Source organism: Enoplosus armatus, chromosome 13 (assembly GCF_043641665.1).
Source record: "Enoplosus armatus isolate fEnoArm2 chromosome 13, fEnoArm2.hap1, whole genome shotgun sequence".
Taxonomy (NCBI): domain Eukaryota; kingdom Metazoa; phylum Chordata; class Actinopteri; order Centrarchiformes; family Enoplosidae; genus Enoplosus; species Enoplosus armatus.
Window position 1 is genome coordinate 6975193 of NC_092192.1, and position 17645 is coordinate 6992837.

Sequence of the window (17645 nt, forward strand, 5' to 3'; positions counted from 1 at the left end):
GGCTGTTAGTGACAACTTTGTGTCATTAAAGCATCTTGTTTTTATTTCATTTGTCTTCCTTTTAGCATTTCACCTCCCTTAACCCCTCCCTTCCTCTTTCGAGACAACATCAACCCTCCTCGTTTCCTCAAGGCCGCCTCTTCTTCCTCGCCTCTCGTTTGCATCAACTCTGAAATCCTGACGCACGATCAATATTATCTCCATGTCTTTTGTCTTCTCTCTCTATCACAGAGCGAACGCCAGTGGGAAAAATACGTTCTCATCGCGTGTCCGCCCGTGTTTGTGCGTAGGTGTTGCATCTCTTGAAAGCCTGATGGTTTTCTCTCAGCAGACCAACAGAAAAGGTTCCCATGACCACAAAATATGGGCATGGGTGTCTTTCCTTACTCCACAACACAGGGCAAAACAAAGGTAGGAAATCAATTTGACGCATGGCCGAGCTCCTTTTGAGGAAACCTGTTGAAGAGGGAATTCCTCCCTCAACGTTTTCTGGCTAAAAATGACATTAACACATGGATACGGTGCCAAAACACATGAGCTTATGCAGACTGTAAAAATATTAGCACTCACATCTCTGGCAGTAAGCGGCGACACATTCGCCTGGGACTCATTTTGCTCCTTCTGCGCGCTCTCCTTTCATGGCACAACATGGTCATTTTAACATCATTAATGTGACTACCTTAAACTAATAACAGTCACTGACACGCTGACAAGCCTTGCGGGAAATCTGCTTTACAGCTCAAAGCAGAAAGAGGGCGCTGGTCCTCCTGCGCAGTCAGAGCTGAAGCATTCAGAGATGCCAAGGAGAAAAAGATATCTGAGGACACGACGGGAAACGGGACAAGTAGTAATATTTATAATAAGATGTTGGGGTTTTTGTGAAATTTAGTTTTAGATAACAAGAACTAACATATGCAACATATACAATGAGATGACAGCATTTTGCAAACCGGTTTTCCGACAGCGTTTACACTGAGGTTTCTACCAAGGCTTGATAACTCCGGTCGCAAAGTTACAGTATTGGATTTACGGGATTTTTCAAGGTATCAATACCTTGGATTAGCCATGACTTAGAGATATGTCACAGTCATGTGATTACTTTTTTCAGTAACTAGTAGTGTAGGATTACAATTTGAAAGTCAGCAACTTCACTGCAGTTACTAATCCCAGCAACGCTAAGTTACTTCAACATTTTGGCCTGTTCGCTGTCTTAACAGGAGCTGGACGGAGGGTTGATAACAATTTCAACTCTGCACATTAATTGGACCGACCAGACAGAGACATGTTAGCTTGGGCTAATGTGCCTCTTGGTAACTCCAAAGTTGGTCAAATTTACATGCTGTGTCTTCTTGCCCGCTAGCCATGTAGCTTTGGCTACCTGTGTTTGGTACATTGGAGGGTGTGTGAGACATTCAGCTAAGCAAGATGTGATGTGTGAAAAAGAAAAAGCAACATCAAGTATCTCATCAAAGTGTTGTTTCCCCACAAGCTTCCACAGCTGCTTGAACAATCCCCGACAGATTCATCAGGTCTGCGATGGTGGTGGTGAGCGCCGTCTAACAAACTCCAAAAATCTCCCCAAGGTGTTCAGTTGGGTTGAGATCTTGTGATTATGGAAGCCCTAACATATAATTCATGTCATTCTCATCAACCGTTCAGCGAGCCTTCAATGCCCCGCATGCAAACATCTGCATTTGTTAAATTTCCGACCCATCTCAATCTTGGTCTCACTTAAAACACAGCATTATGTAATTTGATGGCTAAACTACATATGTAGCATGTTGTAAAAAAAAAAAACCCAGCACAAATATCATTGATAAGAAGCATTTTGCAACATTAAATATGTATACAAGTTAAGAAAAATGAACTACACCAGTGAAACAAGAAGAATGAAACATACCGCCTGGTAGGTGTCTTGCTTTTAAACAATGCACACTGTGTGTTAAGCTGCTGCTGTGTTGTGTGTGTGTGCATGATGTATGTTAGTGTGTCAGTGTGCATGAAGAGGAAGGAGGAAGTGAAGACGTACAGTACAGCTTACACTACTATGAGTGTATGTGAGGATGAAGGTCTGCACTGTACATGTACGTGTGTGTCTCTGTGTAGTAAATGTGTGTGCGACTGCAGTACATGTGTGTAAGCACAGTATTAGTGGTGTGTTGGACTTGTATGTATGTTTATGAGTCGTGTGTGTATATATACATATATATGTATATATATGTATATATATATATATATATACATATATATATGTATGGCAGGGGCTGCTTCCTTCCCTCAACAGATGAGGATTAGACTCCTGTGTATGCATATGTGTGTGTGTGTGTGTGTGTGTGTGTGTGTGTGTGCGTGTGCGTGTGTGTGGGAGTGTGAGATCACAGCCATGTGTGCTGGGGCTGCTTCATGCGGCTGTGGAGGCTCCAGCTGGTCTGGGCAGAGCCACGGGCACGGGGTGGAGAGGGGCGGAGGAGGAGGAGGAGGAGGATGGGGTTTGAGTTTCGTTTAGTCGACTATTTTTACGAACACTATTTTAATAAAGTGCACATTAAAATGATGATAAAAGGTCGGCTGCTGAGGCTGAGGTTTGGAGGGTGAGATGAGTGGTGGAGGAAAAAATCATCACAGGACATTATCAATTACTAACATCAACACGCCAAATACGGGTGTTTACTCACACGTCCAATTACTACACCGAATGATTTTCCTGTCTGTTCTTGAGACAGTGAGAAACCACTCAGTGTCACTCAGACCATTAACTAACAAACCCACGAGATCCATTTGTGACTTATCACTTTTGCAATGATTAAACAAACGAGATGTTACATGTTTGTGAGCTTTAGGAGGTGCTGACTGAGCCAGGCTAGCTGCTAACTGGCTGCTAGCTGTAGCCTGATTTTCCAAAATGTCTCAGTATTCCTTTAATTACTGTAAGTCTGACCCAAAGATTTTGGACTTCAGACTGACTGGTTGAACATCAGGTTGCTGGTTCCATTGTCAGTTAAATTATTTGGGATTCAAAATGTTTACTATCCAAAACCTGTGATGAGAATAAATTTAGGTTAATCGTCAGTTGACAGTAATTCATAAAATTCTAATTCATCCAGCTGAACTCTACAGAAGGATTACAATGTGGTTTTGTCTATTAATTGGCAATTATATTGATGACTGATTAATTCTTTTGTCATTATTTAAGTAAAAATGCCAAAAATTCACTGGTTACAGCTTCTCAAATGTGAGTATTTGCAGGTTTTCTTGGTCTTATTTGATATTAAAAATTGTATATTTGGATTTTGGACCGTTGGTCAGACAGAACAAGCTATGTGAATATGACATATGGCTCTGTTTACACCTAGTATTAACATGGGTGATCCGATCACAAGTGTGAATGCAACCAAGATGAGGACACAGTGATATCCGAAATTGAAGTGCCAACAGAAGCTTTATTTATACATTTAATTTGCAATGCATTTGGTCTTTGCAAAATGAAATGAGATCACATTGCATGTTAACACCAGGTACTGATGTGCTTAGAGCTGTCCACTTGTGATCAGATCACCCAAGGTGTAAACAGGGCCTTAGTTACACCTACTCTAGGAACACACACACACACACACACACACACACACCTCCATCTCTCAGTACGAGAGTGTAAACAGGTTGTAAATTTCCTTACAGGGACAGATGAAAGAGGCAGAGCACATGGCAAATTGTCGTGTACGATCACATATGGTCGTCACACTGACTGTTTGCAAACAGTAGAAGCGCCAGCACACAGGCGGACACACCATGTGTGGCTGAGACAGCAGGCTTATAAAATGTTAAGTCAACGTGAGTGGCGGTAACCGACTAATGTCCAGTACAGTTTAACGTGTAATTATAAAGGGAATGAGAGAAATATTGACAAATTAATTTTTGTTAAATATTTTTAGCTTCTCTGCTGTCTCAACTTCCAGCTGTCTAACTTTGTCTTTACTTCCTCCTGTGCAGCTTTGCATAATGCAAGCCATACTTGTTTGCTCAATGTACAAGCAGAGATGTGGCCCCATGTTCAAAGTTAACACACTCGACTTTTCACCCCATATGAAGCTAAATCCGACCTTTGTCTCCATGCTGATCTTGACTGGGGTCATTTCATAGAGTTGACTTGGCGCTGTTGACACTTTGGCAAGGATTGTTTATCCTTGATATTTATCATAATCTCATGAATCAAATGATTTAGTCGATGTAGACTTCATACAGTGCATATTTAAATTTCATTACACATTTTTATGTCAAATTAGTTTAAATGACGGGACATAAAGCTCTAGATTTATTTCTGTAATTTCTCTTTGAGAAAGAAATCTGGTTACATTATTTGGTTTCCTTTTTTTTGGAAAGCACAGAGTGATCATGTGTGTGTGTGTGTGTGTGTGTGTGTGTGTGTGTGTGTGCTGCTATATGTGGAGTGTGAACTTCTACTAATCTAGAGAGGTAGTGGCTGCTTTGTGAAACTGTTCAACAGCCTGATTATTGACAGTAATGAAGAGGAAATGAAACAAAGACTTTAATTCCCATAGGTCATGTGACTTCTTTAAAAAAATCTCTCTCTCTCTATCAGAAACCCACAGAGTGTGGTCACCTTAATATCACTTACCCTGCCAGGAATTGGATTTCCCTTTGACATCGATGTTTCAAAGAAGACAAAACCAGATTCTGCAGGCTTGTAAAAGACTAAATAGAAATAAACTTTGTCATTTAGTTGTCATTGCGAACGTTAACGTCACTGCTCACTGCATCAGTGCATGTGATGACAATTGTCTAAATCTACATACTATATTACATATGACCAATGCATGTCAATAAGATACTGAAGCATTATGTTTTTACTATGTTAGTAAATGCTTCTTAATTACCTATTTGAATACATGTACACACGCTTTTGAAGATCAAAAGCCAGTGATCTCCAGTAAATGCCATCTAACCTTGCTGTTTATCCGCCAGTGCACTTTGACTCTCCTCACTGACCAGTAACGCGAGAGGGAGGAGGGACTCAACAGGTTGTGAGTGTGGCCGACAAACTTTGTGATGAGGGCTCTGAAGCTAAACAAAAGTACCAACACCCAAACATGAAAACAATGACAGAGTAGACTACGCACCAGGTAGCTCCAATTAATAATCACTACTGCTGATTGGGTATTGATTAGATCGTATTTATTGACAGCAGAATAGAAACCAAAATGTGTCAACAAAAAAGTTGCTCTGTTAATTTAAACTACTATCCCTTTGTTTTTTGATCCAACACCTGCAAAAGCTTTTGGAAATGCATGCTCTCAATACACTCACTGACTTACGCAACTAAAGCTGGACATGTGGCCATTTGTTGATTGCAGTGAAGCTCAACCGCACTTTTATCTCCTATTGTAAACACGATAACGTAGATAAAGACGGGTTATGAGCCTAAACTTTTCAATTAGGAATCGAGACACAACATTAAAGAGTTCTCCAGTTCTTACCAGTTCAGATCCAGAACCTAAGAAGGTCTCAGTGTGATTTAATGGAGCCACACATTTAGCAGACTTTGCCATCGTTTTCATAACTTTAAATGATCAACAAACCATGTGTGCGGTATGAATGAGGAGACTTATGTGACTGTTTTGATATCTACTGGTGTGTGTGGAAGAGAGACAATGCTGTCATTGATTAACTCCAAACTGAAAGAACACACATCCGGGAGGGCCTGGACAGCTCGCTCTGTAAACAACGACACAGGAGAAACTGCATGGTTTCGCTCCACAGGCCAATGACTCACCTGGGTGCAACATCCCGCAACTCACACACACACACACACACACACACCTCGTGAAGTCCTCACAGACAAACACTGGAGCCTAAACTCAGAGTTGCTTCTTGAAACTTGCCCTCTGTCTTCCCCTGTCTCTATTTCTGTCACTCTCTTATGAAACTTTCAATAAATCACTGTGTCTCTATTCAAATGAGAGACAGTGGAGGATGTTTCTTTTCCAATGATCTTCCGTTGTGCTATAAAGCAGCAAATACTCACATTTGAGAAGCTGGAAGCAGAAAATGTGCGTGGTTTTACTTGAGTAATGACTAATTGATTATCAAAAATCCTTATCTGAATTTTGTCTGAACTGCATGCTCCATAACACCGGGTCAGACATAAGCAGACATGCTGCTTTTCGGCACAGCGGGAGATTATCTTACTTTTAGATTACTGGAATGTGGCCACTAAAATGGAGCTCAAGCTGTCAGAGTTAATTTCAGTGGCTGATGGCAGCAAAAGTGAAAGCCAAAAGAAAAACAACAACACCCATCCTCCAACATGTTTGACCGTTAGCATCCTCTTGGTGACAGGAAGCGTGGAAGGAATTATGGGAAATGTGGTCTTAATTTAAAGAAACACTAACACTAACAACACCACATGTGATTACCAACCGTCTAAACCTCTTGTTTTCTTTTTTTCCAGACCAACTGCAGCAAAGTATCACAGTTAATCTGGAGTTCTGCTCAGAGGTGGCTTGTGTAAACATCAAAAAGGGTCAACACATGAGATGTTGTCTGTATTAAGTTGTCTGGACGTATAAACAGAGAAAAACAGAGTTAATAATATCAATCAAACAAACCCACACTTCCTTCGCCAACACCTGTCTTTTACTGCTCTACAGCCCCCCACCCCCCCAACCCCGCCTCGTACCACCTTCCCTCTGCGCCGGAAAGGAATAAGTGGATGAATAATTACAGGTATAAACACCTCGGGGCCATCTAAAGGGGTTTTTTCCTCTTCTTCTGATATTCTTTTAAACATTTCCGCCTCTTGAAATAGTCTTCTGAACAGTTTCTCTTTAGGTGCCTTCACAGCGCGCTACTTCAAAGTCGGCAGGGTGATGAGGATGCTCTTATGGTCATTTGTATTTTAATCTTGCCCCCCACCCCTTCCTTTCCCCTCCCTCTATAATGCTCCCTTTACCGCTCTCGCCCTCCCTCTTCAAACTCTCTCTTTACAGTTTATTTATCTGTTTTCTTCCACATCTATTTTGATCTCTTGCTCATATTTCCTGTCCCTCTTCAAAGCAGCGTGGGCTTCAGTCTACCTGAGGCAGACTGAACGTGCCAACCTGTGGCTACACACACAGACACTCGGTTATTTAAATATTTTAAATGTATGTCTGTGGTGTTCCTCGCTGCAGGAGAAACCCCTGGTTTAGGATTAATCTTCTTTACTGTTCATTGGCTTTCTTCACTGACACATGATATTGGTTAAATGTAGACATCAGAGGCCTCGTTGGCTTTTCACTCCTGATTAGAGCCGAAACAATTTGTCAGGTCGATCAACACATTTAAGTCATTTTTTGAGCAAAAATCTCTACTTAGCTCTTCTCAAATGTGAATATTTCTTTGTTTTCTAGATAGTGAACTGAATAACTTTGGGTTTTGGACTGCTAGTCAAACAGTGTCTGTGTCTGGGATTTCACTCTCATTTTATGGTGTTTTATCGACCAAACAAATCATTTAAAGATGAATTGATAATGAAAATTATCCTAAGTTGCAGCCCTACTCCTGATATCATCAGATCAGGAAACCACTGAGCCTTCAATCCTTCAAATTATCTAGCACTGTCAAGGAGGAGGCTAATGTTTTACTGCCTATTATTTGTCTATTATTTTGTCATTAATATAATAAATAAAAAACAATGAGACGACAAAATAAAACATTGCATGTGCGGTGAAGGAAACTTCTCCTGTGCTCTCATGATCTATACACAAAGAAAAAGGATTTCTGCATGTTTGGCTGTCCTATCATCAACCTCATTTCACTCAGTAATCTAAGACTTTATACAGCCATAATCTCGCACTTACATACATCACAACAATGGCGAGTTAAGACTCTGCCAGTTCCTCTATCCCACAACGCTCTTGCACATTGAAAACGTTTGCTTTTAAAAAACTGTTTTTACTTGAACAACGTGAATGGAAAGAAACGTGGATGTTACGTTAAACTTTTGACGTCTTGACATATTTATAAAAAAACTAAACAGTCCTTAAAAAAGACATTTGGAGATGCAAGATTTCCATCCGACCCCGGCTTTTCCTGCCTTCTAGTGAAAGCTGCTTTTCTTTTAGGCCTCTTAAATCTGAGTGGCGGGGTCCTTATCATAGCCAGTCAGAGGCAGGGAGGCCCCAGCGCTGCTCATCCCAGCCCCTGGGTCTGTATGAAGGGGGGATTAGGGAGGCCTCAGCCTGTGTTGCTGCCATTGTTTACCAAGGGACTAGGGGTTGGCTGAACAACCCCCCTGTCAACACCGCAATACAATGGGAAACAAGGAAGTGGCAAGATCCTCGAGACTTGCACACACACATGCCATTCCCTTGATCTTGGAGGATCGACTTTGTATCATTTGGGGAGATACAAGAAGAGGAAAAAGGGCATGGGGAGGGGAGCTTGTTAGCAACAGCAGCTGATTTCTGAAAGGATACCAGGAAGAGGAGGAGGCATATGAAAAGTTTATGGGCTAAAGACATGAAACTTTACATTCCCCCCAAATAATAAAAAAAGCAAAAGCAAACAAGCTGTCCGTTGAAGTGGGTAGATATAATTAAACTGCCATTTCCTCGCATGATTTGGAAATTCTGGTTTGGTTCACAGAAAGCCATGAAGGGACATTTTGAAAGCTGAGATACTTCAAAATGTTCAAAAACACACTGCAGCTGAGCCTTTAGAGTCTTAGAAATGACTTTGTTTTACCCCTACCCTTCCCAAACATGTAAAATGTCTCTCAGCTGTCTTCCTGTCAATTTTCAATTTTTGTCTGTGAAACGAAATGTCAAATGCACAGGAAATTCCCCCAAACAAGACAATGACAGTGCACACTGAGCTGTTAAACACCGCCTTGTAAATTCCAGTGACTAAGTTTACACACTGCCAAACAGCATTTTAAAAACAGACATTTCGCTGCTTTCCAAACTAACCGGTTCATACAGTAAGTGCTTTACAGTCAGTGTCCAGGTACAGTGAGCGGGAAAGTGTTTCAGAGCGGCGCGTCGTCTTCGGAGCTTGTTGATGTCTTCGCGTGACCACAGCTTCCACATCAGAGGGAGTTTCACAGCCTCTCTGACACTGAATAAAACTGCATACAGCCGAATATCAGACTCTAGCTTTAACTGTTTCTCAGTTTTCAGACAATGACCTGCAAACAGGACAGGCTGACTGCGTCTCAGTCCGACAAGAAAGTGTCCCAACTGTTTCTCCACTGAGAGCTTCATCACTCCCTATCACACTAAAATGTTTAATTGTCTTTTTCAGGCTTTAAGAGGGCAAAATCTGTTTTGTTTTAAATATGTTAAAGGTGCTCTAAATGCACCTTCAATCCAAACTTTCAAACAAAATGGACAGACATGCTGAACTCAGAAAAAGATGGTCGGTAAAGGTTATTGATTAAAATCTAGTCTAAATTCAAAATATAACCACCAATCACTCCTTATGCGTTAATCATTGGCCACTTCAGAAAAATGTAGAGACCCTGTTCTTGTTTTTAGTGAGCGGGACACCTGCTAATTTCGTGCAATCTCCATCAACTCTCAGAGAGTGTGACTTCTACTACTTTATTTCGTCTCTTACTCTGATCTAACACACAGAAACCTTGCTATTGTCTGATCTGCTGTCATTTGTTGCGCTGTCTGAGCTGAAGTCCACTGCAGAAATGTGGTGCTTCACATTAAAACCGTTCCAATCCGCATAACATTGATAGGCTTTTATTATGAAGCAGCTGCAGGAAGTGCAGCTTGAGTTATGGGAGCCAGCTGCCGACTGTGAACTTATTGTTTTATTAATAGCAGTCTACGCCAAGACATGGGCATTTATAGACAGTCAGTCTGAAATACTTCCAGGGAGGAACGGTAGAAGAAGCAGATTATATAAAGAAGTGACAGGAGCCCACAAATAAGGTACTATTTCATCAAGCTTGGTCTATTACCCCCTCCAACCCGCTTAATAACCAATACAGCCCACTAATATCAGACATTTTAGGGGAAACACTGCTCTTAGTCATCTGTGTAAATGCAAAGATCTTTATTTAGAGGTATAGTCATAAGATTAATAGTAAGCTGATATCAATGCAAATAGACCACAACATAGCAATACCACTTCATGACTAAAATCTCATGTGATGAAGAGCTATTAAGACTGTTGTTCTTCATCTCTCTGCTTTTCTCTATTCCTTCCATGAAAACTCCTTTACAAACCAAAATCAAACATTCAACAACTTTATGTGGATCAACATAGCCAGACATGTATTTGCTCAGCCACACAGCAGCACTCCCTGAGCTGGTAGAGATTCAGCAAGCTGCCCAAAAGTACCATGAAGTTATCTCACACAGTAAGTTGAATCGGAGACACACATGAAGGTGAAGGCAGCACAGACAAGAAAAGAGATGGATAGGTGGAAAAGGCAAATGGTAAAAAGGAGTTGGGAGAAAGATGGAGATGGGTGGATGCTGAAGAGAGGAAGATCCCGCCCCCCCGCTCCTCCCTCCGCTGGGGTTTGACTCCTCGAGACGACAAAGACTCATGATCCCTTCAAAAACACTGTCTGCTGGTAATCCACAGCATTATACACACAGCCAGCGAAGGTCTGACACGCATACTGCTGCATCCACACAAATGCACACACACACACCATCCAGAAAACATTAGCACACAAAAACACACCATGAACCTTGGATGCAAGCACAGGCCTACGGCAACAAACTTGAGGAGAAAACAGATGAAGACACACACACACACACACACACAGAAAACATGCCAAAACCTTAGATACATACAAATTACTTAGTGTAATGAACTTAAACAGCAAACACACACACACACACACACACATAAACACAATGCGCACCATCTTACACACTCTGGATAAAGCTTTATCCAAAGACAACAAGCGGAGGGAGTTTAGTCATATCTCCGAATCCCACAAATCCCCCTCTTTGGCCACTTCCTCTGAAAGGACAGCTGATATCTACATTACTATAACAACAGTGAAATGTCCCATGAAATGCTGTAATAGGAGTATTATCGCTGAATGGGATAAGGAGGGGACAACACTTCGCAGCAGCCTCTCCAATGAGCATGCAGTCTTCACCTCACAACAGAGATTTGAAGCTTGAAAAATAATATGTTAATCTTTTCAGAACAACAACAGCTCCTGTTCTGTGAAATTCAATGTGACCCCCCCCCCCCCCCCCCCGATGGTCGAGATCAGACTGAGCCAAACGCTTCACGTCCTTGGGCAGATTCTCATTCAAAACCTTCCGTCTGGGATATGTATTCAAAAAGGCGTGAATAACCAAATATAAAACAATCAGAGAAACATGGAATTATTAGATTAGTCTTGTACAATGAGAGATAAACCCACACAGTGTACCCTGGGGGGGGGGGGGGGGGGTACAGACAGACAAATATTATAATTAATATCTGACTTACAGTCATTCAGATGATGCTCTCACAATGAGTTTGACAGTTTAAAGCAGTTTACAGGAACACACAGAGGTTTTGAGAAATTGCCCTCTGTTGTTGTTTGGCGTGTAAATGCCGACAACATTCAGTCTGCCACCGACTTAAAAAAGATTACAGCCACTGACTCTCAACATACTGGTTGCAAAAATAATTCACAATTTTGGACTACCAAGAAAGATTTTCCTTGTGTCCAAAGAAACTGAGAGTAACAGAATTAGGGCTGCAATTATTTTCATTATCGATTAAAACTACACATCGTTTTCTTGAATAATCGTCTGGCCTATAAAAACATCAGAAAACTATCCCTCATAATTTCTCAGAGCCCACGACAATGTCTTCAAATGCCTTGTTTTGTCCAACCAACTGTCCAAAACACAAAGATATTCAGTTTATAATTAAATAAAACAGAGAAAAACAGCAAATCCTCACATTTGAGAGGCTGGACCCAGAGACTGTTTGGTGTTTTTACTTCTAAACATCACTTTCATTGATTGATTTAATGATTGATTACTTCTATCTCCTTGAATGTGAGTATTTGCTGCCTTTTACATCATTGTTACATGAAATATCTTTGGGTTTTGTGCCGCTCGTCAGATTTAAAAAAAAGCAATCTGAAGGCGTCGCCATGGTCTCTGGGAAATCATCACTATTATCTGACATTTTACAAACTAAATCCCTACTCGAAAATATAATCGACAAGCAACTTCACTTCCAAGAACTGCCTCCACTCACAGAAACTAGCAGTGAAGAGGGAAACTTTCAAAGTCATAACACCAAGACAGGAGGACAGCAGTCAGACGTGGACACACACAGACAGAGGTGTACCATAGTAACACCACGACACTCGGACAACACCAAACAAGCCCTTTTTTCTGTCAGTCTCTCAGACCTATAGTTTCCGATCCATCTCGTCCATCCATAGTCATCAGCCCCCCCCACCCACCCACCCAGAACCCTCTAAACCACTACTCTCAACCCTTTCAAGTGGCAGGTAGACTGGGCCTGATTCGCCACTACCGCCTCACAACCAGCGGGCTAATTACAAGGGAAGCAGCAACAAGTGAGCATTGTGTGGAGTCTCGAAGACACACGAGGGAAAGAAAGTGCTCTTTATCTTGCCACCACCAATCCCCCCCACCCCCCCCACCCTCATCCCCACCCTCAACAAAAACAATCTCAGAGAGGCTCTGCGGTTGGCACTCCAGGGTTGGAGAAAGAGAGATTGTACGACGAAAGGTGAAAGAAGTGGAGACACATTGGCGAGCCACACATACCATCGCACTTGCTCACCGTGCTCGTCGAACACGATGCCGGATGTGCTCTGTTAAGCAATGAGGAGTATAAAAGATGTTTAAAGGAGATACTCTCTCTCTCGTACTCGTAGTTCATTCAGTTATATTCTCAGTCACAGTGCAGGGTTATGAATAGCAGACTTAAGGGAGAATGTGATTTCCTGGGACATGCTGGTGCACACGTGCCTTTCTCACAAACAAATGCACCTTTACGTGTAAAATTCAAAAAAGTGGAGCTCTTATTGTCTAGGATTTTCATTTCAAGAAAAAAAACACTGTAAGAAAAGACAAAAACAGTGGCTACTTAACCTTTTTTCAGGCGACTGATTTCCTCTAAAAGTTCAAATGTGGCGGCTTAAAGTTAGCAGGGGAACAAATATCACTCATGTACAAAAGCAATGTATAGTCAAAGCAGGGGCATAAACAGGGCTCCCTACATTTATTTGGAAGCTCTATTTGATAACACTTTATTTAACTTTATGCCGTACAACTGTGGTCAAGCAAAGAAGCAGCTTCCACAGATGCCATGACTTTGAAATGAAAGTTTATTTTCCCACAGGCTAGAGCTTGAAAAATGTATTATTAAAAAAAATGTGAGGTATTTTTGGAGGAATTATTTCACCAGGAGATAGTCATAGTCATCTTTTTCTGACCCTTCAATGACCCATTTAAAATCTCCCATGACCAACTGCTGGGTCTTGACCCACACTTTGAAGAAGACGGCGAGCTGAAAACACTCCCAGAGACTTTACATTTTCTGGCCATAAAGTAGATTTGGTGATACAGCAGATTCCTAATTCACTGTGCCTCACATTAGATCAGCCTACAGTACATGTGATCCCACAAACAGGCACCTCTGCTGTTTAGCAACGTCTTGTCTGCTCGAGCTGGGGGTTAATTCAGGCAACAGGATTACACAGCACGTGAAAAATGAATTAGGCACAACCGCTCATGTTTGGTGCAATTAGTCAGCCTATCCATGGATATTGGTTCTTATGGGTGACTTGAAGGGATTTTATGATTGATTTTTTAGGGGCTGTCTGGCTGGATGAGTGATACTGCATACTTGACATCCTTCCACGAGTCTTTCTGCTGTTTGTTTTAGCGGTTTATTACTCAGAACAGCTATTAAAAGGCGGCAACAAACCTCTTGTCATTCACAGACAGATGAAAAAACGTCATGTGAAAACGGCTCACGATGACGACATCAATCATATTCCCACTTGAGCGAAGGCGTAAACAAAAACAAGCCCTTTTTCTTTAACCCTCTTGAGGCTGCGGCGCTTCATGAGGGAAAGCATGTTTTAAATACTGCTTTATTTCATAAGGCAGTCAGGGGGCAAACAGCACAGTTCAAAGACAAAAATCAGAACACATGTTAAGTTTGGGACTGATTTGCAGTGCTACGACTGTGATCTCACACTGACAGGGCCTCTTTTTGTCTCTTTTGAACATAAATCGTCCTTCACTGTATTAAACTACAGGCAGGTCTGCACTGTACTAAAATAAAAGGTTTCATAAACTGTTACTGCTTTGCGATTTGAAAGAACAGAGGAGGTGTTTCTTGGGCTTAATTGACTGCAGCGTATGTCATAATATCATAATATCACATAAATTTGTATCTAAAGAAGCAAAAAAACTACCATCAGTATTTCAAAAATGTGAAAAAAGACATACAGTACCTGTTTGCAGGCAGGTAACTGAGATTATTCTACTTTTAAATCCAAACCCCTCAGACAATGAGCCATTAAATAAATCCGTATGAATAGATAAAAGTGTTATTTTAGTTTTAAATATTATGGTTGATGCCCTAATGTGCCAATCGCATCTAATATGCTGATGTGAGTGGAAATTTACTCATTTGCAAGATGCACAACAGATCAAATACAGAAATACCCAGAAGAAATGTTTATGCCTCTATCCAAAAACACCAGAAAAATCCCCACCACTCATTGTCTGTCATGTCCACGCCGTCCCTGTTTGTCACTATTGAATTCTGGCTACTGAGGATCTATTTACTTCAGCCAAAAATGTAAAACTACTAGCCAGCGGCCACTGGGCTCAAAACATTTCCATCCCCAAGCGCATGTTTCTGTCCTCCTTATTTCTTCAGCAGTGGTGAGCTACTATGGCAAGAGCATCACCATCAAGGTTAAATATTAATAAAAAGTTCATCAAATAAAACTCCTGAAGCACAAAACCACGTGTTCAGTGTTTGGACTTGATGCCAAAGAATACACATAGTAGCTGAAGTGCACAAACTTGCACTGGAGGACGTAAACAGGGGCAGATAAAGACCTCAGACCGCCCCCCAGCTGCCGACACAAGAAACCATAAGCAGACAAACCAGCGACCAGCGCACTACATCCAGCAGGGGAATTAAAACAGAGGTGGACTTACAGATGGAGAAACCGAGCTGTTGGGCAGGTAGGGGTCAGGCAGCATCAGGAACGGATACCCCGGGTACGCCGGCGTCTTGTACATGCCTCCATCTTGGTGTTTCGACACTGAGGTCAGACATGAAAACCAACAAAGTTAGAAAATCAATAACTTCAAAAATGTTTTTAATGGGAGCATTTATGATGCCAGTTTGTAGAAGTTGCCATTTGTCTTCTTAACCTACTAAACTAACTCTTTCTGGTTTGATCTCTGAGAGGACGGGTATCAGCATGGCATCATCTTAAATTTGATTTAACAAAGTTGCTCGTGGCATAACAGAAGCTATGGAGGAAAGTTTGAACGCACCTTGTTAGGATTAAAATAAAATATAAATCTGATACTTACTCCCACAGCTATGCTGTAAGACTCAGCTGTGTGCCTCAGAACAAAAAGAAAAGCCTCACATCCAAAATAAGCGTGCATACAAAGTAGGTAGAGTATTTACAAGTGTTCTAGTTACTACATGTTATATCCTTGCATGAGCACAGACTACAATACTTGAGACAAAAGCGTTAGAAGCGTCACCTAGCCTGAGAGGCGTGAACTCCTGTAGCCTATGTGTTAATTTATCTCTTACCACCACCCATATTAAGCATCAGAGGCATCTCTGTGGTGTCAGCTATAACTAGGTTATACCTGCTCTGTATGAAACACACAAACTCACACTAAACTTTTTTTTTTTTTACTGTTCCACCCTTGTCAGAGCCAAAACCTTTAACGTGGCTGGAACCAGGGTGACAGAATATAATGCAATTACACAACCAGCATCTTTTAGAGCGGGAACGTTTGTTTTCTATGGGTCTCACTTTTTCCAAATTGATGCATTTGAAACCCACAAATGCACATTTGACGAAGATTTTGCTCAAAACAGCACACCGTGAGAACTTTTTTGTCTTTGAGAAATGATCGAAATGAGTTACACAACCAGAGTACATAACACAGTGACGCCTGTAATTAACACTGCCATGTATACATTCTCTAAATGTGCCTTCTTCTAGGGAGGGAGAAGTCAAATTGTTCTTCTATTCTTTTGAGTGGCAAACCCTAAAGAAAAAAATGTATTTAGATACAGGAGCACAGGGCCGATCACACTGGACAACATATTGAAAATGTTTGATACAAGCTGATTTGCGTTGCATAAGAGTGAAATGATCTCATCCTGGTGGCTGTATTTAAGGTCCCCGTTTGACTAAATAACTTGCAGCTAATTTCTACCTGAATCTCTCTTGGTGCATGCTGATGTGAAACAGAAACAGAGGAAATCTCCCCACCAAGACATGGATTTGGGAGATAAACTAGAGAGCTGAAGACAAGATGGACATCTTTTTCAGTGTACACCTGAGAACAACTCTTTGAAGTTGGCTTTAATGCTGCAACACGTGTCCCCGTGACCAAAATACTCCTTAGTTTGACACAGTAGGGGGAGGTGGTGTGTGTGTGTGTGTGTGTGTGTGTGTGGGGGGGGGGGGGGTTATCGCTTCTCAGCTGTTTTCTGAGATAGTAATTGGCTACTCAAACCGGATGAGAGTATGTGTGTGAACGTGTTTCTTCTTACCCACGTCGAGATGCTCCCGGTGTTTCTCCGGGAAGCCCCTCTGCTCGCCCTGATGTGCCCGTCTGACCGCCTGGAGGGGACCGACAACAACACACGGGGTCAGATAGACAAAAAGTAAAGACGATGCCCCCCCGTAGAAGAAGAAAGAAGAAAAAAACAACCACACAAGTGTTGAACAGTGTCAAAGAGAGTTTAAAGCGACCTTATTTATACTTTGTTTTTATTTGTTTCACTATGATATGGCATCTCTGTCCTGCAGCAAACCTCTGGTAGCCTGGGACTGTTACTGCTGTAACCCTGAAGGCAACTCGCAGCGCTTTTACGGTTTCATTCAACGCTTGTCAGCAGCGTGTAAAATAAAACAAGCTTTCTCACACACACACACACACACACACACACACTCTCTCTCTATGTGTTATGTACACTCACACACACACACACACACTCCGTGCCACCTACCGCTGCGTTCGGACTTTGATTTATTTCCGACTCGTTCACCAGGGAGGACTTGAGGTCGGCCAGGTCTCTCTCCGTGAACGCGTTTTCTTGGATTTTCTCCTCTTGCTCCCCTTCGTCTTTGAACGCTATCATCTCATCATTCGCTCCCAGGTCGTCCCCGCCGCCGCTGCTGAGCTGAGGCATGTCTACTTCTCCCCCACCCCTGACGAGATTATACACTTTTTTTTAAGAAAAAGAAAATAAAATAGTAATAACAAAAACCAAAAAAAAAGAAAAAAGAAAAGTATAAATAAAGAAAAGAAGCGAGGGACTTTTGTTTTCTCCTGTTAAATCTCCTCCGTCTGGGGCGCCTCCAAAGTGCAGAAACCCACACCGCATACGGGGAAAAAAAGTTG

General features: G+C 41.7%; 1 protein-coding gene across 1 annotated transcript in view; it reads right to left on the bottom strand.

Moving 5' to 3' along the window:
• The window catches only part of tcf7 (transcription factor 7), a 68980-nt gene extending 51547 nt beyond the window's left edge, over positions 1 to 17433 (bottom strand). The window contains exons 1-3 of the mRNA XM_070916974.1: positions 17251 to 17433; positions 16792 to 16861; positions 15198 to 15304 (exon numbers count right to left, since the gene is read on the bottom strand). Of these exons, the coding sequence (XP_070773075.1) occupies positions 15198 to 15304; positions 16792 to 16861; positions 17251 to 17433 (360 nt within the window). The remainder of the gene's footprint in view (positions 1 to 15197; positions 15305 to 16791; positions 16862 to 17250) is intronic.
• Between the last annotated feature and the right edge of the window lie 212 nt (positions 17434 to 17645).